This window comes from Cheilinus undulatus, linkage group 3, assembly GCF_018320785.1.
Source record: "Cheilinus undulatus linkage group 3, ASM1832078v1, whole genome shotgun sequence".
NCBI lineage: Eukaryota > Metazoa > Chordata > Actinopteri > Labriformes > Labridae > Cheilinus > Cheilinus undulatus.
This window is the reverse complement of record NC_054867.1, coordinates 26,702,160-26,723,396: the sequence shown is the minus strand read 5'-3', so window position 1 is coordinate 26,723,396 and position 21,237 is coordinate 26,702,160. Positions and strand designations below refer to the sequence as shown.

At 39.7% G+C, this 21,237-nt stretch overlaps 2 protein-coding genes across 2 annotated transcripts; both read left to right on the top strand.

Moving 5' to 3' along the window:
• The first annotated feature begins 428 nt into the window (after window positions 1–428).
• Window positions 429–2,737, top strand: LOC121507233 (insulin-like growth factor-binding protein 3). The gene is made up of 4 exons (XM_041783457.1): window positions 429–857; window positions 1,382–1,410; window positions 1,764–1,883; window positions 1,975–2,737. The coding sequence occupies exons 1-4, from the start codon at window positions 542–544 to the stop codon at window positions 2,077–2,079; spliced, it is 570 nt and encodes a 189-aa protein (XP_041639391.1). The 5' UTR covers window positions 429–541; the 3' UTR covers window positions 2,080–2,737.
• Window positions 2,738–5,717: 2,980 nt separating this feature from the next.
• Window positions 5,718–18,359, top strand: LOC121507305 (phosphatidylinositol 5-phosphate 4-kinase type-2 gamma-like). Its single transcript, XM_041783585.1, has 10 exons — window positions 5,718–5,867; window positions 5,961–6,058; window positions 9,757–9,853; window positions 10,402–10,551; window positions 14,109–14,255; window positions 14,599–14,637; window positions 17,309–17,422; window positions 17,504–17,759; window positions 17,860–17,963; window positions 18,101–18,359. The coding sequence occupies exons 1-10, from the start codon at window positions 5,718–5,720 to the stop codon at window positions 18,179–18,181; spliced, it is 1,236 nt and encodes a 411-aa protein (XP_041639519.1). The 3' UTR covers window positions 18,182–18,359.
• Window positions 18,360–21,237: the final 2,878 nt, after the last annotated feature.

Genomic DNA, 21,237 nt, shown 5'->3' with positions numbered 1-21,237 from the left:
TTTGAAACATAGCATAGAGAATTTTGTACATACTCTGCCATGATTGGTCGGTTTCATGACAGTGTCACCTCTTTAAATAAATGACCCTCTGAGTGAGGAAAAGGCCGAGCAATGGAGCAGCAATCATTTCCGTCAGCCTGTGTGCAGAAAACATTACTAACCTGCAACAAAGATGACAGACAACAGATGGTATGAGCATGCGTGAGAGTTAGTGTGTGTGTATGCGTGTGTGTGTGTGTGTGTGTGGTGCGGAGCGGGGGGAGGGGGGGTAACGGGGTGTGCTCGGCTGTGTGGAAATGTGCGGGAAAACAAACACTCTTCATCATGTACCCTCCCATACCTTTCCCCACTTGTTTGGGCTCTTTAAAAGCTGCTGCCAGTGGTGTCTGTCAGCCAAATTATCACTCTGTCTTGGCTTGAGAGAACCACATCCACCTTTCATTACCTTAACACACTGCAGTAGGTGGATCCAAGAGTAAAAGTCTTCATTGAAGATAAAAAAGCAGGTGTTGGAGACTTGACTGCTATCTGTTAGAGTGAAATGCTTCTGTACTTAAACATCCTGGTGCTGATCCTGCTGCAGCCGTCTCTGTCAAACTCAAGACCACAGACCACACCGTCGTGGGGATCCTCCACCTGTAGTTCAAAGCCCACACCGAGCCATGTGTCTGTGGATACAAACGCCACAGCTCTGGCTGCCGGAGAACCATGTGGGGTCTACACTCGCAGCTGTGCCAACGGCCTGCGCTGTGCTCCTCCAGAGGATGAGCCAAGGCCGCTCCGAGCCCTGCTAGAGGGTAGGGGGGTGTGCAACAATGCCAGCAGCATAGGCCCAACCGAGAGGATCCAGACAGCAGGTAAGAACCAGACTGCGTAACCTGCCTGTGAGTACATGCAACAGAGTCAGCCAGCTTTGATTTATGCAGTTCAACTGCTTTATTGGCCAGGGTTGCTTCCTTAGATTGCACGTTTTATCATCACTTTAGTCATTCTTCCTGTTATGTAATCCTAAGTTAGTCCAAATCTAAACAGAAAAACACAACTGTGCTTAGACTCACAGGTTGCTCTCCAAGTCAGACAAAGTGTTACAGAAAAACATCAGTATAAGAAGATGATAATGAAAAATCACATCAGGGTGCGTGTGTGTGTGTGAGTGTGTTTTTGTTGCTTCTTTGGCCACTGATTACTTTCTCTAAGATGTTATTTAAAATGTTTTTTTTGTGCTTTTGGTAGTGCCATTTTACTCTAATGTATAATAGCAGCCTCTGAAAAGTTCACAGCAATTAGGGCTGACCTAAAAATAATATAAATGTTTTGTTTTGCTTAACTGGCAATGTAAAATGTATTTAATTCTAAACATTTTGTCTGTATTTATTCCTAGACCCAGCACCTTCTGAGGAGCCCAATGAGGTGGGAACTGTTTTTAATAATGAGAAAGAGATAGGATGTAATGATAAAGTCAGCTTGTGATAAAAATACAACTTCATCACATTTTTAATTTAACAAATGAGATTGAGTGTATTTATGGATAATTATGAATCTTGTCTCAATTATCATGAAACAAAACCCCATTTTTTGCCTGTCCTCTTTAGCTGACATCAGCACCCCCTGCTGGTTAGAAAAGACAGCTGCAATATATTTTTGTCATCGATTTAATTTGCCCTTTTTCCACATTTAATGCAAGGTTTTGTTGCACCCATGGATTGGCAAATGAATAACAAAAACACAGGCTTAATGTATGTTTGCCCTGTCTCTTCTTTAAGGCTCCATGTCGTAAACTCCTAACTACACTTATCAAAGGTCTTAACGCCCATTTGTTTGACTCTCAAGACCACATCTACATGCCCAACTGTGACAAGCGAGGCTACTTCAGGAAGAAGCAGGCGAGTTTGCAGACATTGCAGCCTACAGCAATTATTGGATATCCATGTGTTTGTAACTCCAGCTGTCAATGTGTGTGTTCTGTGTGTGCAGTGCTGGTCGTCTCGAGGTAAGCAGCGTGGAAAGTGCTGGTGCGTGAATCAGAACGGCATGCCTGTCTCCCCAGTCTCCAAACATAAGGGCAACCCGAGCTGTTAGAAAGCAGGAAGCCTGGACCAAAGCGGAAGAAGCTTTGTGGTCGGTGTGAGTTAAAGATGAAGGAACAACACACCAGGAACTCAGCAGGGTCTCACATTTCAATCCCCAGCAGCCAAAGGAAGCTCTCAACCAATAGGACGCTGCACCAAAACCAGGTGTAACTTTGTCTCATTGCGCCCTCTACTGAGCAAATCAGGACTGTGTTAATTAGACATTAATTTCACATCCACTTATGTGAGGCATTAAGTTTGATTAACCAGCCATGTGTCGCATCATTACAAAGACTACACATATTCAAGTTATACATCTTTAAGTTTCAGAATTTCAACTCATGAGTAAGAGATACGTTTCATCCAAAAGTTTGGATCCATGCATTGTGCTAGGATTACTATTCTCAGTATTTTTCAAACCACTGTATTTTAAAAAATATTTCTGCTGTACATAATCTCCTATAATCCTATTTATGCTGCTTTTATAATGTATTACTGTATATTTATGCTAATATTGATGGTAATTTTACTTTGTAATTTATGACAGATTGCTGATAAGAACAGGTATTTTAATGAATTTTTATTGTGGAGTCTCCATGGGGTATTTTAATTTTCAATGACTGTCTTTGTTGGGGTCATTCAGAAAATCTGCGTCTAGAGCAATAAAAATGCAGTGTTAAAGGCAGATTAAGACCAACACTGATTGATGCTTTATTTGATAATTGTATTTAAACCTTTTTTAATTAAATAAAAGATATTTCTATCAAAACGAGTATAAATTTCTTCTTAAAGCCAAGGTCATGAATTGATAATAAGCTCAAAAGCCAACGTACAAGGTTCCCATTGGTTAGGTTTTTATTGTTTTCTCAAAGCAAATTGTATTTTTATTTTGAAATTGGCTTCAACAAAACAAAGTTTGACTGTCTTCTAAATTATATGTGCCAGATGTACCACAGTACAGCTGACAACAGCATTAATCAAATTTTAGCCACATACTAGTGTCTTTATGCAAGGCTTATTTTACAAAACATTATACCATCCTATCATAGCTAGTCTACTTTAACAGTATGAAGGTAGCTTGTAACTGTCTCGCTATCAACATGAATGGTAGATAATAGCTAAACATGGCGTTTAATATGAATGGTTTCATGTTGGGATAATCACTTTTTATTGTGTTTTCATTGCTAGTAAATAGATTAGCAAGTTATAAAACAAACACAGCAGTACCCCATCATACCATTAGGTCCCCACTGGGGTTGTCATCTTTTTTATAGACCTACAAAATAAGAGATAAAACTTTTTTTTTTTAATCAGTGCCACAGCATTTTTTTTCTAAGTAAAAATGTCTATTTGGTTTGTGTGTAGCATCATATCAAAAGAAGCCAGGACTGATGTTTTAGTGACTTTTCATTTTCTTTTCTTACATGTAAGAAACAAGCTAATCCAACATAGGAACTGTACAGAATTAAACAACATAAGACAGAACAAAAACATTAGCTCAACTTCCAAATTAAATTAGAGAAATTGTGCTTTAACATGTTTCAATACACACATAAAAAGTTGACCACCTGTGTGATTACAATAAACATACCATGTTCCTATTTTGACAGTAGCTCAACTCTGTCTTTGTTCGGCTTGTTTATCATCCGTCCATGTCTACCATGACTTCTGGTTTGTGAAATGTATACAGTTCTTTAAGAATTACCAGTACTAGCAAATAAAGGTGCAAAATAAATGTTAAATTTACTTTGGAGTCCTTTTACTTTGTAGATTTAACATGCGGTATGCAGAGTGCCTATAAAAGTATTTACTCAATTGGATGTTCTTCCATTTTATTGATTTTTAAAAAATAAATCATGGTCAATTTAAGTTGGCTTTTTTTGTACAAAAAAACAAACAAACAAAAAGAACCTCTTCACCATCAAAGGGGAAACATATTTCTACAAAGTAATGCCAATTAAATACAAATATGTTAAGTAAACTGCATAAATATTTATCCACCTTCAAGTCAGTAGATGCACCTTTGGCTGCAATCGCAGCACTGAGTCAGTGTGGATAGATCTCAAACAGGCTTGCACATCTGGACACTGCAATTTTACTCCATTCTTCATTGTGAAACTGCTCAAGCTCTGTCAGGTTGCACGGGATAGGGTGTGAACAGCTCTTTTCAAGTCCAGCACAAATTCTTTATTAAATCTCAACTGGAGTTCACCGAAAGGCATGTGGGAGACTCCATGGTCAAGCGAGATAAAGTTCTTTGGTCTGTCGAGACCAAAATATTGCTTTTTGTGATCAAACAAGATGCTATGTTACAGATTGGTAGAAAAGTTTGTTTTTTTTTTCCAGCAAGACAATATCCTGCAGCATACAGCAAAAGCTATTCAGAAATGGTTTAAAGACAACCAGATGAATGTTATGGAGTGGCCGAGTCAAAGCCCAGGCTTCAATCTAAGGGTCCACTCACACTAGGCCATTCATACTGTGCTAAAGTCCATTTGACCCCCCCCCCCCCCCTTGGCCTATACTCACACTACTCAACGCATCCAGAGCTGAGCGCGGATACGTTAAACACCGACATTTTTTAGGCTGTACAATAGCTACAGATTTTTGTGATATATGATCTGACATTGGAGTTATTTCACCTAACCTGGGATGAGTCGGCTACATTAACTATACAGAGTTAATCTGAGTTTTCTTATCTATCCATATGCCATATTCCTTTTATTTTTTGATGATGATTTAACTGAACTGTAGGGGATGTTCCTGGAAATTTTTATACTTCTCAATAACCTTTTCTGTGAGTTTCTTGGAGTGTTCTTTTGTCTTCATGGTGAAATGGTAGCCAGGAATCCTGATTAACCAGTGACTGGACCTTGTAGACACAGGTTTCTTTATACTAGGATCACTTGAGACACATTGACTGCACTCAGGTGATCCACATTTCACAAATCGTGAGACTACAAGCACTAACTGGCTGGACATCTGTTGAATTAGGTCAATCACTTTGAAGGGGGTGAATATTTATGCAGTCTCTTACATTTTACCTTACATATTTTTGTTTTGACATTACCTCGTAAATCTGTTCTCACTTGACATTCTATTTTTTTGTCTTTTTTTAAAATCAAAGCCAAATTATATTGACGATAGTTGATTTAAAAAAACAATTAAAGGGTAAAACATCGAAGGCATAAATACTTTTTAGGCACTGTATACCAGTCTTTTGTCTTTTACAGAAAAATGATTATATAAGTTATAATATCATAGGTGTTAGTGTTACCCTACATGACTTTGTAACAATTGACTCATAAAACACTGTAATTTAATAGTACTTAAGCCTTATATTTCAAGCATGGGAGGAGTATAGTTTCCAGATCATTGCTGCCTTTTGCCTCATCATATGACTGTAATGCTAATTCTGACCCGAGGTCGTCGATGTTGCCTTCAGGGCTCTGCTGCACCTGTTGGATTTCAGTGTTGTTGCGCTGAATCGACGTAAACCTCCAAAGTCCGAGTGTGAAGCAGGAGGAGGTGCTGCCACTGCAGAGCATTTCACTCGTCCGACCTTAGTACACTTTACAAACACCGGAGGAAGGACGCCACGGATGATAACCATCACCCTGAGTCACGGACACGCGTGAAAAAAAAGCCATGTCTTCACCCAGTGCCACCTCCAACCCTCTGAGCATCCTGGCGCGTAAAAGAAAAACCAAGAAGAAGCACTTTGTTCAGCAGAAAGTGGAGGTTTTTCGAGCCAGTGACCCCGTTTTGAGCGTACTGATGTGGGGAGTCAATCATTCGGTGGGTATGTGTGCCGATTTACGAGTCCAACGCATTTATATTGGTCTGTCTGTGAATATTTTCATTAACTATTAATCCATTGATCATGCGCAGATTAACGACCTGAACCAGGTGCCCGTACCTGTCATGCTGCTGCCAGACGACTTCAAAGCCAGCACCAAGATCAAAGTGAACAACCACCTCTTCAACAAGTACTGTGCTTCCCTCTGCTAACGTGCTGAGACCTTCATCCTGCCGCCTCCTGTCATTAAAACACATTGTTTGTGGCTTCTATGATTTATCCGCCTGCCTTTCCTTATCAGAAATTGCAGCCCCCTTTAAGAATCAAGGGCCTTTTTCTACTCAAACAATACCCTCTATAAAATACTAACACAGCGTTTACTTCACGCTAACAGTAAGATTAGCCAGAGATCAAATGAATAATAAATGGTGTTCAGGGCCATGTAAAATAATGATAGAGTTTGAAATGTTTTCTTTTTCCCAAGCCAGTTGTTTCAGTGTGATTCAGATCAACTAAAGAGAAATAGCTTAGTTAATGAATAAGAGAAGGCTTGTGATCGAGGTGAAAGATTTAATAATAATTTCTGTAAGACTCTGTTTGCCTTGAGGTTCATTTTCTATAGAGATGGAGTCTAGAAAACTTGAGTGGCTCTCAATAATCCTTTAATCCATTCAGGAATCCAGGTCGTAGGGACTTACAAACAGAGGTGGGCAGAACAATAAAATATGTTTTCTCACGCTGAAGTGCTGTTACCTTGAGAAGTTTTCACTCAACTGTTTTTTATTTCACTTGATGAGAAAACTTTTTAGTTAGGAAGTGTGCCATAATCAGTGACACTGGTACCAGTTCAGATGCTTAGAAAGTGGCAGATTTCACATTTTATTGCCATTAACATACAAATGAATTTAATGTTAGTGTTATAGAGTGGAGTTACATTTATACAACAGTTAGTTAAGACCATGTGTTCAGAAGAGGCTTTTATGAGAGTGATTATGTAGCAGAACAGCATTACTGGGACTTTTCACAATAAGGAGCCTATCACTCCGCCTCAGCTAGGAGTTTGGAGGACTTTAATTTACAGGAGACAGCGTTTTACTTCTTCAATCCCAGAATCACACAGCAGACTCTACTTTCACTGGTTTCATGATAAACTTAATTTTTTAACCAGTGCTGTTAACAGATTAAAACTTATCAAATTAATTACAGGCTTTGTAATTGATTAATCATAATTACTCACACATCTTCTAGTAGTATACGATTGCTTTGATGGTGGATTTAATTAAATGAATAAAACAATCTGAAACACTGTGCTTCTGAATGGCACTGAAACTTTCAAATAGCAACAGTCAGATTGAAAAGAAAAGATTGCTGCTACAGTGCCTATAAAATGTATTCATCCTTTGGAAGTTTTACCCTTTTATCAATTTATAAATCAGTCATGGTCAATTTAATTTACCTTTTTTGGACAAAAAAACTAAAGTCAAAATAAAAACAGATTTCGACAAAGTTATGCCCATAAAATATAAATATGTAATGTAAAATAACTAACTACACAAATATCTACCTCCTTCAAGTCAATATTTCGTAGATGCATCTTTTGCTGCAATTGCAGCACTGAGTCTGTGTGGATAGGTCTCAATCAGGCTTGCACATCTGGACACTGCAATTTTACTCCATTCTTCTTTGCAAGACTACCCAAGCTCTGTCATGTTTCATTGGGATTGTACATGAACAGCCCTTTCAAGTTTAGCCACAAATTCTCTATTGGACTGAAGTCTGGGTTTTGACTCAGTCACTCCAGAACATTCACCTTGTTGTCTTCAAACATTTCTGTATAGCTTTTGCGGTATGCTTCGGATCATTGTCTTTCTGGAAAATAAATCTTCCCCCAGGCCATAGTTCTCTTGCAGACTCAATAAGATTAAGCTCCAGGATTTTCCCATATTTGCTTTTATTTTTCCCTCTGCGCTTACAAGCCTTCAAGGGTTGGTTGCTGAGAAGCATCCCTACAACATGATGCTGCCACCACTGTGCTTCACAGTGGAGAAAGCATGATTGTGGTGATGTGCAGTGTTTGGTGTCTGCCAACAATAGCGTCTTGTCTGATGGCCACAAAGCACCATTTTGGTCTCATCAGACCAAAGAACTTTCTCCCACTTGACCAAGGAGTCTCCCACATGCCTTTTGGTGAACTCCAGTTGAGATTTGATTGTATTCTTCAACAGTGCCTTTCTCTTTGCCACTCTCCCATAAAGCTTTGACTGGTGAAGAACCTGAGCAACAGTTGTATGCAGAATCTCTCCCATCTCAGCTGCTGAAGCTTGTAACTCCTTCAGAGTAGTCAAAGGTGTATGGTGGCCTCTCTAACTAGTCTCTTTCTTGCACGGTCACACGGTTTGTGAGAACGGCTTGATTTAGGCATGTTCCTTTCATTGATGGATTTAAATCAACTCCAGAGGATGTTCAGTACATTGGATTTTTTTTGTGTATCCATCTCCTGGCTTCTACTTTTCAATTACCGTTTCTCTGAGTTGCATGGAGTGTTCTTTTGTCTTCATGGTGTAATGGTAGCCAAGAATACGGATAAACCAGTGACTGGAGCTTCCAGATACAGGTGTCTTCATACTACAGTCACCTGAGACACATTAACTGCATTCAGCTCATCCTCATTTCACTAATTGTGAGACTACTATCACCAATTGGCTGGACATCTGTTGAATTAGGACAGTCACTTTGAAATGGGTGAATATTTATGTAGGGATGCACAATATTGGATTTTTGCCGATATCTGATATGCCGATATTTACAGATTCAAACCAATACCAATCAATACTGATATTTAAATATATTTTACATAACTAAAAATCCAGTTCTTTGAGCACAATTTAAGGTTTGAGGATTAAAAATGAACAAACTTTTTTTTCTTAAAACACACTTTAAAGTTTAAAAAATGAGGATAAATAAAGAAAAAGATCTCAACTTACATAGGTCTGTTGGTGCAGCCTAAAACTCCCCTAATTTATTAGCATATATGGACAAATTTTACAGTCGATGCTGACATTAACGGCCAAAATATCAGATGCAAATATCAGCAGAAGTTTTAAAATCTGCCGATACCAATATCAGGCTGATAACATCACGCATCCTTATATTTATGCACTTATTTTACATTACCTATTTTTGTTCACTTAACATTATTATGTAGAAATCTGTTTTCACTTTGGCATTGAAGAGTTATTGTTTTGTCAAAAAAATAAACAAATGATATTGACCACCTTAAAACATCAAAGGGGGAATCATTTTTATAGGCTCTGTATCAAGATGCACATGTAGTAATTTTTCTGTTCAATATAAATGTCGCTGGACAGACTCAGGGCAGATTTCCAACTCATTAACTAATCTCAGATTGTGTTGATCTTAAGGATGGATGTAATTTTGAAAATTAAGAGCAAAAAGAGTTTATGGCTGGTGTTTTCATCAAATTTACAAAGCTCCTCTGTACTCCTGATTAATTAATCCAGATTAATTGATTTTTTTTTGACATATCAGTAAATGTTCTTATACAAAGAAGCTGTTCTTTGGTAACCATGGACATAAACGAAGTGGCAGGATTGCAGTAAAATGTTGATGCCATAGCTCTTACATAAACCTAAGCATTGTTGAAAACATGTACTGTACATAGATACAGAAATATCTTTGTTAAGTCAATATTGATCCAGTGCCACATGACAGAGAGCTTTGAATCATGTTGGCCTTTGATAATATGTTGTATCAATGTTACCTGTTCATATTGTACATTGAAATTCTCTTAATTAGACAGTTAAAGTTCTGATTAAGTGCTGAGTCAATCATATTACATTAATTTAACGTTAAGTGTTTGTTCCTCAGAGAGAACCTTCCAGGTCAGTTCAAATTCAAAGACTACTGTCCTCAGGTCTTCAGAAACCTGCGAGAACGCTTCGGGATCGAGGACCAAGATTACCAGGTATAATTTTATAAAATCTTCATTTATTTTTGCAATGAAAAGACACACTTTCTGCAAGGTTAGGAAGGAAAAATATGATTATAAACTGCATCAATACACTGACGTTGCAAGTACAACATCCAAGGTTTTCCTTTGTGTTTTCTACTTTCTAAAAACCAGACACTTGCATGAGTTGATCTGCTCTCCTCCAAATTTGCATCTTTTTGTGTGATGTTTGCATGCGCCAGGTGGGACACAATGTCATCATCCGCTCTGCTCTGTGCACATTTGCTTAGCACACATTTACTCAATGAGAGGAAGAGGTTAGGTTTGTTTATACTGGTACAAGTTTTGCACACCAACAAAAGACATGCAAGAAAAAGCCTTAAACACTGAGAGGATCAGGACAGACATTTATAATAGTAACTCAAATGTATACAGCAGATTCACGCTTTGGATAATTAGTTGTATCCCAGCAAAAAGGCTTTCTACATTATACCAGTGTAATCTCTGTAGTAGGATATCACATTTCCTTTACTGAGAGATGTTGTCTTTTTCTCCACCAACAGGCGTCTCTGGCTCGCAGTCCTCTGTTTAAAGACGAGGACGGGCAGTGTGAGGGACTGCTGCTCATATCATATGACCGCACTTTGGTAGTAAAAGAAATCTCCAGTGAGGAAGTGGAGGAAATGCACAACATCCTCTCTGAGTATCACCAGGTATGACTAACACAGGGCTACTGTTACTGTAGGAGGTTTAAATCATCTTCCTCTTTGTTAAAATGTTGTCTAACTGTTGGTGATAAACTCTATTCATCTAAAACATGAGCACAGATTCAAAGAGTAATATTTTTTTCATGCATTGTGCAGTTTTCCTTTTGTGGAATGGAGGGAAATTTTGCTCCTTTAGTCATAACCCTGGTTGCCATGGCGAAGGCTTTCCAACATCAAAGACAAGTATTTGAATTTCAAACAGACAGTTTTTCCAATACAAGTAATGATCATGACCAGAGCTCTTGTGTTAACGTTAAATTTTGAGTATATGAACATAATCTTCAACAAAAATGCACACACAGTCTTCACTGTTTATGTTTCAACACAGACTGATAAAAAGCAGACTGATGGAAAGAAGACGATGCACTCTCTAAAGACTGAGCAGGAAATGACACATGACTACACATGCTAGAAAATAAAAGAAATACAGTACTGGAGTTCTGCAACTGTCCTTAAATTGTACCAACAACTTTTACAATGTTTCGTCAGAATGGATCTTTTCTTATAGCATACATTTAAACTTGCCATAATGAAAACAGTTAGGCACAGTTGTGCCTAACAGTATAATGACTGCTTGATATCATTTAAGTGTACCATTAACCTATAACAGTGAATCAGCAGTTACAATAAAGTAATGTTAAGCTAAATGGAATTCAGCCATATCCACTGACTTCATATCTACATGTTTTCTCCCACTGTATAATATTAAAATGTCTGATGTATGGCCAAAGGTCTATGGCCAATTTAAAATATAAGTATAGTAAAAAAAAAAGAAAAAAAAACCTTTCAAAAGTCATAATTTAACTGAAGGCATAACTACATGAAAGAAAACAATAATGGCAAAGTGAAAACAGATTTCTATAAAGAAATGTCAATCAAATAGAAATATGTAATGCAAAATAAGTGACTGAGTAAATATTTACCTCCTTAAGTCAGTAGTTTGCAGATGAACCTGGCTGCAATTACAGCCCCGAGTCTGTGTGGATAGGTTTCAATCCAGCTTGGACATGTGGACACTTCAGTTTTACTCCATTCTTCTTTGCAAAATTGCTCAAACTCTGTTCATGGGGATTTGGCATGAAAAGCCCTTTTCAAGTCCTGCCACAAATTCTCTCTTGGCTTGAGGTCTGAGCTTTGACATGGCAACTTCAGAACATTCACCTTGTTTTCTTTAAACTGGTTTTGTGTAGCTTTTGCTGTATGCTTCAGATCACTAGCTGTGTTTCCATTACCCTTAGAAATGTGCATAATCTAAATAGCACAATAAAAACTGGTAATGGATTATTGAAACCCTCCCAAATATCGCTATGAAGTTTTTAGCTCTCATGAGGAGGTTTTTCAAAAGTTTTGATTTAGAAGTATATCGCAATGGTGTAATGGAAACACTTCTTCCGCATTTACACAGTCACAGGACGTGATGTATGGTGTCACATGACCAGTCACTCCGAGACAAAATGGTGCAGTACATATGGACAGAAGTGGAGACGAGACTTTTCTTAACATCATATTTACACCCTTATACATGGCTTTTGCCATACATACAGATTTTGCCTCTGAACTATCATCCATTGCCTTTGCAGATTCACGCGAGATGAGATTTTTTGAGAATTGAGAGGCACATGCAGAAAACTCCCTTCAGTGGAAATACATTCAAAGCACAATTGTACTAAGTCAAAATGTAAGAAATATTGCTTTAATTTTGCAAAAAACTGTAATGGAAACCCAGCTATTGTCTTGCTGAAAAATAAATCTTCCCCCAAGCCACAGTTCTCTTGCAGACTGAATAAGATTAACCTTCTGTAATTTTACTATTTTGCCCCATTCATTTTACCCTCTACCTTTACAAGCTTTCCAGGGCCGGCTGCTCAGAAGCATCCCTAGAGCATGATGCTGCCTCTACCATGCTCCACAGTGGGGATGGTATGCCTGATGGCCAAAACGCACCATTTTTGTCTCATTAGACCAAAGACCTTTCTCCCACTTGACCATGGAGTCTCCCTCATGCCTTTTGGTGAACATGAGATTTAATAAGAGTCTTCTTCAACTGTGGCTTTCTCTTTGCCACTCTCCCATAAAGCTTTGACTGGTGAAGAACCAGTTGTTGTTTGCAGAGTCTCTCCTATCTCAGCTGCTGAATAAATATATGTACAGTATATGTATATGTATACTGTATGTACATGTACATTATATTGCCAAAAGTATTCGCTCACCTGCCTTGACTCGCATATGAACTTAAGTGACATCCCGTTCTTAACCCATAGGGTTTAATATGATGTGGGTCCACCCTTTGCAGCTGTAACTGCTTAAGCTCTTCTGGGAAGGCTTTCCACAAGGTTTAGGAGTGTGTTTATGGGAATTTTTGACAATTCTTCCAGAAACGCATTAAGGTCACACACTGATGTTGGACGAGAAGGCCTGGCTCTCAGTCTCCGCTCTAATTCATCCCAAAGGTGTTCTATGGGGTTGAGGTCAGGACTCTGTACAGGCCAGTCAAGTTCATCCACACCAAACTCTCTCCTCCATATCTTTATGGACCTTGCTTTGTGCACTGGTGCACAGTCATGTTGGAACAGGAAGGGGCCATCCCTAAACTGTTCCCACATAGTTTGGAACATGGAATTGTCCAAAATATCTTGGTATGCTGAAGCATTCAGAGTTCCTTTCACTGGAACTAAGGGGCCAAGCCCAGCTTCTGAAAAACAACCCCACACCATAATCCCTCTCCACCAAACTTTACACTTGGCACAGGGCAGTCAGACAAGTACCGTTCTCCTGGCAACCACCAAACCCAGACTCGTCCATCAGATTGCCAGATGGAGAAGCGTGATTGGTCACTCCAGAGAACGTGTCTCCACTGCTCTAGAGTTCAGTGGTGGCGTGCTTTACACCACTGCATCCAACGCTTTGCATTGCACTTGGTCATGTATGGCTTGGATGCAGCTGCTCGGCCATGGAAACCCATTCCATGAAGCTCTCTAAGCACTGTTCTTAAGCTAATCTGAAAGCCACATGAAGTTTGAAGGCCTGTAGCAAATGACTGCAGAAAGTTGACGACCTCTGCGCACTATGCTCCTCAGCATCTGCTGACCCCCCTCCGTCATTTTCAGTGGCCTGCCACTTCATGGCTGAGTTGCTGTCACTCCCAATTGCTTCCACTTTGTTATAATACCAGTGACAGTTGACTGTGGAATATTTAGGAGCGAGAAAATTTCACGACTGGACTTGTTGCACAGGTGGCATCCTGTCACAGTACCACGTTGGAATTCACTGAGCTCCTGAGAGCGACCCATTCTTTCACAAATATTTGTAGAAACAGTCTGCATGCCTAGGTGCTTGATTTTATACACCTGTGGCCATGGAAGTGATTGGAACACCTGATTTCAATTATTTGGATGGGTGAGTGAATACTTTTGGCAATATAGTATATATATGTATATGTATATGCCAAGTATTTTCTTTGTTTTCCCATCAGTCATTGTCTTCTTGCTGTCACCCTCTTCCAGCATATTGTCACCTGCCATGGCAACACGCTGCTCCCTCAGTTCTTGGCCATGTACAGAGTCACTGTGGAGAGCGAGGACACCTACCTGTTAGTAATGAGGAACATGTTCAGCCACAGACTGCATGTTCACAGGAAGTATGACCTCAAGGTAAAATGTGCTGGTGGTGTGAGGTCACTGTAGATTAGCTTTCATTCATTCTTCTATCTTGTTAGGACTCAAGAGCAAAATGCTGTTGACAAGAATGAGAAAAAATAGCCCAGCTGCATAGATTTCTATACAATAAGTTTGTTTTATGTTGCCTGTTTGAAAACAATGATATTTTTAAAATTACTGATATACTGTAGGTATTCTTATCGATAATTATAATGATAGTGATAATTCTGGATAACACAGTTGTCAGTTTAACAGTTACATTTGTGTGAAGCAATGTGTTGAAAAGATTTCTGCAGCATTTTAGATCTCCAGCTTTCATTGTTTTTTCTTTCCTCAGGGCTCTCGGATGTCTCGTGAAGCCAGTTTCAAAGAGAAGGTAAGATCAATGTGGTATGGTCGGCTCCAATTTATCTCTTTGTTCTTCCTGAAGAGATGCTGTCACATTTGTTTTACCAGAAATGTCTGATAGAGTTGAAAAGATGGTTGGCTATGGATTCCAACACGTTTATTTATTTACCACTTACAATTAGCCTGCTGTATTTGTCATACTGGAATTCACAAACCTTAACAACATGGCAACTGAAATTTATTATACCAACGACCGTAAAATAAAGCCTAGAGGTGCATTCTATACTCTATATAAAAAGATGGACAAAATAACTCTACTCTGACAGTGCTCTTCTAAATACTCCCACTCTTGAGTTTGGATCACATTTAGGTGTGCTGCAGCCAGCAGGCAGAGGAAGGAGGAAAACTAGAGAGCCAGGAAGAGAGAGGACAAACCAGGCTATACGTAACATAGGTCATAAACCCCACCTCCTCCATGTTAACAGATGGGACATGGGTGAAACAAATTGCCTTTTCGCAAACCTGGATGATATTTAGTTATTATCATACAGCTGTATTTATTAATATTTAGGCCTGGCTACAGAGTTAGATGGCCCCTTGAAAAAACCCAGTGAATGAGCCTTCCACAGTTGGGATTTATTGATGATATCAATGCCTCTGCATTGGGTCTGTCAAATTTGGTGAAGGTGTCCTGGCTAATACTTATTTCATGTTTAAGTTGAAAAGTGTTTTAAGCTTTTATTGGGTTCTGATGTTCAAATAACTTATTCATGCCACTTTTTAACCCCCTTTCATCAATGTTTCTGTATTACACATTTTTCCCACTTTTAACCTATTTATGCATCTTTTAGCTAGGGGTGGGTAAAAATATGGATTAATCAATGCATTGCAATACCCCCCCCCCCCCAATTCAATATCAATTCAGCTAATCCTCTGAATCGATTCACCTCCTGGCCATTGGGGGTCGCTGTGCGTGTGATTCACATTGTATGGATGGAGGCCACACTCAACCAAACAACAACATACCATAACCATGTTATGTGAGGTTTATCACAATTTCCAAGAGGAAAGAAATATTATTTTAGTTTACACGCACTTTACTTTTTCAGTGTTTGTACAGAACTGTCATGTTTTTTACTTTTGTACTCCATATGCAAAAATAAGTTATTGTTGTGCAAATTTTTATTTTCAGATGTTTTATTGCAAAGACAAATGTGAGGTGACTAGCCATATATGTTCACATGGGCCTGAAAATAATTATTAAAAAATTGTCAATAGGTTATTTGTGTATTTCTACTTCTTACTGAATTGACATCAAAGCATTTAAATCAATATCGAATCGAATTGATATTGAATCAAATTGCAACCTAAGGAATTGAAATTGAATCGAATTGTGAGGTTCTTAAGAATATCCAGCCCTACTTTAAGCCATTTCTTGCCACTTTTTATCCACTTTTTAAACATTTTTCTGCCCACTTTTGCCCATCTTTTACATTTCCTTAACAACTTTTGCAGCTTTCATCCAATTGTTGCCTGTTTTTACTCATTTTTGCCCCTTTTGACCTATCTTTGCCACTCTGTAACCACCTTCCCCCAGCAGTTTTTGCCCATTTTGCCAAATTTTATCTTTTTTCTTTTGTGATTATTCCATTTTTTTTCTTTTAAGTTATTTAAGTTCCTTCTACTATATCCTCTTACACCTTGACTAGCTATGAAGTCTGACACTACTTTACATATGGTTTAGTCAGTGTGCCCATCCACACTGGCAACATTAGCAAAAAAAAAAAAAAATCTGTTTTCATATATAAAGTTTGTTTATCACAGTTTACAATGGACCATGATTTTGCTGTCCTCCATTGGCCCCCATTTGGCTGGGCCCGAGACAGTTCTCCCCTTTATCCACCTCTTATGGGCGGCCTTGTTCATATTTACATATATTGAAGTATTGGTCCATTCCAATAGTGTGCAATAACTGTGTAGTACCGTACAAAGCCGTCTGTCAGCCCAACCTTAACTGACTTGAAACCAACTACTCAAAATTGAAATTAACATTTGAAACTGTGTTAATCTGCTACTTCTGAATAGGCAAGCTGGTTTTCAACTGCATGTGCTTTGGCTTGTACTGGGTCATGAACAATGCAAAGATGGATCCTGCGTCAGCTGGGGAAAGAAGGAAATATTTGTTGGGCGCATTTGAAGGATTCCTGGAAATAGGACAGCTTTCTATGCACCTTCAAATACAGCCTTCAATGGATAAATCCCCTGAACTGAGACACAACTGTAATATTAATGCTCTCTGTGGAGCTGAATGTAGCGTATAACTATGTGTGGTTTGCTAGACAACTAACAAGCTACAATTAGATGATCATCCAATTACGTTTCCCGTTGTTTATGTAATTGCTGTTATAGAAAAGATGTAATGTACATTTTAAGAACAGCTCTAAATTATACATCTCAGCATTGAACTTGAATAACATCTGATTGCAGCTCCAGTTGAAACATACAGTCTAGATAGGTGAAGACATGTAGAAACCTTTGATCCCCAAATCTGTGCGGATTTAGAAAACAGCATTCAGGGAACTTTTATTCTACTTTGTATCACTGGAAACAGAACGGCTTGTTGTTTAAATGCTTATAAATAGTCTATATTCTATTGTACTATGTCATTCACTGTCTCAAATTTTGCTCTGTGTTTTCAGGTGAAGGAGCTGCCCACCTACAAAGACGTAGACTTCAAGAATAACATGCAGAAAGTTTATGTGAGTGATGAGGAGAAAGAGAAGCTCATGGACAAGCTCAGTCGAGATATTGATGTAAGAAAACCACTAGATGAAGCCTTTATTTATTTATGTATTTATTTTTTAAAATGTAATTCTGGTGTCTTTTTGTTGCAGTTTCTGGTGCGTATGAGGATCATGGACTACAGCCTCTTGCTTGGCATCCATGATGTTGAGCGGGCTGAGAGGGAGGAGGAAGAGGAAGAGATGGAATCAACGGATGAAGAAGAGGAGGATGATGAAAATGGCCTTGTCCCAGCTTCAGGCTCCATCTCTCCCGAGGGTATCAGTGGCTACATGAACTCCTTTAAACCCATGGGTCCTGGGGAGTTCGACCCTTACATAGATGTTTACGCTATACAGAGTGCTGTTGGTGAGTCCTTAAGCTGTAAAACCCCCAGACGTCATGTCAGGCAGGAAACCATCATATGCCCAGATCAATATCACTCACATGGTGCTGTGAATCCCTCCAGGTGCCCCCCACAGGGAAGTGTATTTTATGGGCCTGATTGACGTGCTGACACAGTACGACACCAAGAAGAAAGCTGCTCACGCTGCCAAAGCTGTCAAACACGGGGTGAGAGAGCAGGGCTCCATAAAGGGAGCGGTTAGCATATGCTGTCTTCAGATCTCTATTGTTCAAAGTGTGATGAGATGCTTTCATTTTCTCTCCTGTTATCTCTGATCCACTGTGTGTGTGTGTGTGTGTTGCAGGGAGGAGCAGAAATCTCAACAGTTCATCCTGAGCAGTATGCCAAACGTTTCCGAGAGTTCATCACCAATATCTTTGCCTAGTTAAAGGACTATGCTCAGATATTTATTTAAACATTCATTATAAAATTCTGTTATCATCTTAAATTGATATCAACAAGCACTGAAAATTTACTGTTAATTTCTGAGTGATCTAAATAAGCAATTCCACTCCCTATTAACCTGCTGAATTATGGACTATACATTTATTTTGAATGAAGATAAGGAGTTTGCAGATTAAAGAAAAAAATCTTCTCTTTTTTTGTGGATTTCTGTTTTTACTTGAGGTTAAAGGAACAATACGTCGAATTTTCACAATGAAATGTCTAAATAGCAACACTAGGCTAAAACAGTTTATGGCTGACCGCAAGCGTCTAGGATGCCTGTTGTAATGTCAGACAGGGGAGAGGAGTAGCTCTGCCTACTCCCCTGAACAAGGTATCCACAGGACTATAGACAGAGCATTAACCTGACACGCCAGATAGACTGTTTCATATATTCATTGCATTTATCTGTTTGACATTAATCTGGGAAAGCTCCCATAGAGAGCAGATGGGGAAGGCATGACTTTTAAAAAATTCTCTGAATGTGACTGGAGGAACGTTCTGTCCTTCACATTCATGACAGGCCAAGACAAGCTTTCGGTGTGGCTCTCTGCTCTTGTTTTAGAAATAAATGTGGTCCAGTTCTGATTAAACTGCTGTTTACCTACAGCAACATCCCAGCTAACAGCTACCGCGACAACGGCTATTGGATTCACTGGCAAACCCCACTCAGAACGATCACAAACCTGTGCTGAAGCAGGCTATTGTCTGTCACAAAAAGCTTTAAGTGTTCCTCTCTGCTCTTGTTTTAATAAAGACACATTGTCCTGTTCTGAGAAAACTGCCACTGTGGCTAAGTCTGAGGTAATCACTCCACTAGCAGCCATAGTTCACAACCACTCACAGAATGAACCCTTCCCCCCTTAACTATCACATACTCATGTCGAAGCAGGTTGGCAGAAGAGTGTAAAATATCTTTCACATCATGAAGAGCTTTAAGGGTTGTTTTTATTCTTTATGTCATAAAGAACCGTGGTCTAGTTCTAGCAAAACTGATGCTATGCTAAAGCTACATTCAGGTAATCAACGCAGTAGAGGCAGCCTCTGTCTCCTCAAGACTATTTTGGCTTTACTGCTCGTCCGTGTCATGTGAATTTGGAGACCAATCAGATGTGTCAATCCTGCTGTACCATGTGACTTTGGGGACCAATCATAAATGAGTAACAAATTTCAAATTTCTCACATTTGAATTAATTTTATAGGCTGTGATGGGAACCTGGCTCACTCAATGTGGTCCCCAAGTAAATTTCAAAATTGTAAGAAAATATACAATTTGTCTTTTTATATGCCTGAAATGTGAATAGGGCAATCGTGGTGTGGGCCACCCAGCAACTGCACAAACTTTTTCTGGATCCGTCCTCACCTACCTGTTTTTGATAATGAATCCAAGAAAGGACACAGAGCTCCCATGGACCTCACATTTTTCTGCTTTGACATACAACTTGTTTTTCAGAGGCCTCTGCAGCACTCGTCGGACATGTTGAATCCATGGTCCTAGAAAAAAACAGAATGTCATCCAGGTATACGAAGACTGATCAATTGAGGGAGTCACGGAGGACATCATTCACAAGGGCTTGAAAAACTGCTGGTGCATTTGTTAATCCAAATGGCACAACCAGGTACTCAAAGGCCGTTTTCCATTCGTCTCCCTCCTTGATTCTGACCAGATGGTAGGCATTCCTGAGATCCAGCTTTGTGAAGATGGTTGCTCCATGGAGAGGTTCAAGAGCAGAGTTGATCAGAGGAAGGGGGTATTTGTTTTTGACTATGATGTTGTTCAGGCCACAGTAGTTGATGAAGGGGCGAAGTGTTCCATCCTTTTTGGAGACGAAGAAGAAACCTGCAGCAACAGGAGAAGAGGATGGTCGGATGATGCCTCCTGCTAAGGAATCTTTAATGTATTTTTCCATGTTTTCTCTCTCTGGACGGGACAGGTTGAATAGGCGACTGGAGGGAAGGGGAGCTCCAGGGAGCAGCTCAACAGTGCAATCATAGGGCTGATGAGAAGGCAGGGAAAGGGCATGTTGCTTGCTGAAAACTTGACCGAGATCATTGCAGGTGGAGGGAATGTTGGATAAGTCTGGAGGTTCTGGATTATCTGGGAGCACAGTGACCTCTGTAGGGGAGTGGGCGGACTGCAGACAGGATGAGTTACAGAATGGACTCCAGCTCACGATTTTCCCCGATGACCAGTCAATATGAAGATTGTGAAGTTGTAACCATGGCCAAACATGTACCACTGGTGCATGGGGAGAGGAGATGACATGGAACTACATGTCCTCATGGTGGTTTCTGGAAATAATCATGTGCAAGAGTGAGGTACGGTGGGTAACTCGGGCAAGGAGATTACCATTAAGGCCACTGGCCTCTAGGGGTAGAGGAAGGAGTTCTGTAGTTACCCCTATCTACTGGACCAGCTCAGTGTCCAGGAAATTCTCATCTGCTCCAGAATCTATCAGGGCCAGTTGTGGAAGGGACTGTTGCTGCCAATGTAATGTCAAATCAAACTGAATTCTGGATTGGAGGGTGGAAGATGATGTTGCTCGACTCACCAAAACCCCTCCTGTTACTGGTGAGCCTCCTCTTTTGGCCGAAGGTGACAGGTGGCGAGGAAATGACCAGCTTGGCCACAGTAGATGTACACTCCTGCTTTCACTCTTCGGAGGCATTCAGCTGGAGTAAGGTGTGCACGGCCAAACTGCATGGGTTCATCTCGAGGGGTGTCTGGGGATGATGCCAATGGAGCTGGATGAGGAGCATGAGAATCTAGCTCAGTGCAGGCCTTCACAGGGAGCGATGGGGAGGAGTGTGACGGAGACCAAGGCGTGAGGCGGGTTATTCTTTATGACGCCCTCTAAAGCGATGATCTAGCATTATAGTTAGTGATATTAGATTATCTAGACTGTCAGGCTCATCCCTAGCTGCTAGCTAATCTCTGACAGAGTCATGTAGCCCATTAAGAAAAACTCCCTTGAGTAACTCACTATTACACCCCGA

What these genes read in the sequence shown, in the direction of transcription:
- LOC121507233 (XM_041783457.1), top strand. Translation starts at nt 542, where the DNA reads ATGCTTCTGTACTTAAACATCCTGGTGCTGATCCTGCTGCAGCCGTCT. An exon ending in CGAGAGGATCCAGACAGCAG is followed by an intron (nt 858 to 1,381) that starts GTAAGAACCAGA and finishes ATTTATTCCTAG; the next exon opens with ACCCAGCACCTTCTGAGGAG. An exon ending in GCTACTTCAGGAAGAAGCAG is followed by an intron (nt 1,884 to 1,974) that starts GCGAGTTTGCAG and finishes CTGTGTGTGCAG; the next exon opens with TGCTGGTCGTCTCGAGGTAA.
- LOC121507305 (XM_041783585.1), top strand. Translation starts at nt 5,718, where the DNA reads ATGTCTTCACCCAGTGCCACCTCCAACCCTCTGAGCATCCTGGCGCGT. An exon ending in AAGCCAGTTTCAAAGAGAAG is followed by an intron (nt 14,638 to 17,308) that starts GTAAGATCAATG and finishes CTGTGTTTTCAG; the next exon opens with GTGAAGGAGCTGCCCACCTA. An exon ending in AGCTCAGTCGAGATATTGAT is followed by an intron (nt 17,423 to 17,503) that starts GTAAGAAAACCA and finishes TTTTTGTTGCAG; the next exon opens with TTTCTGGTGCGTATGAGGAT.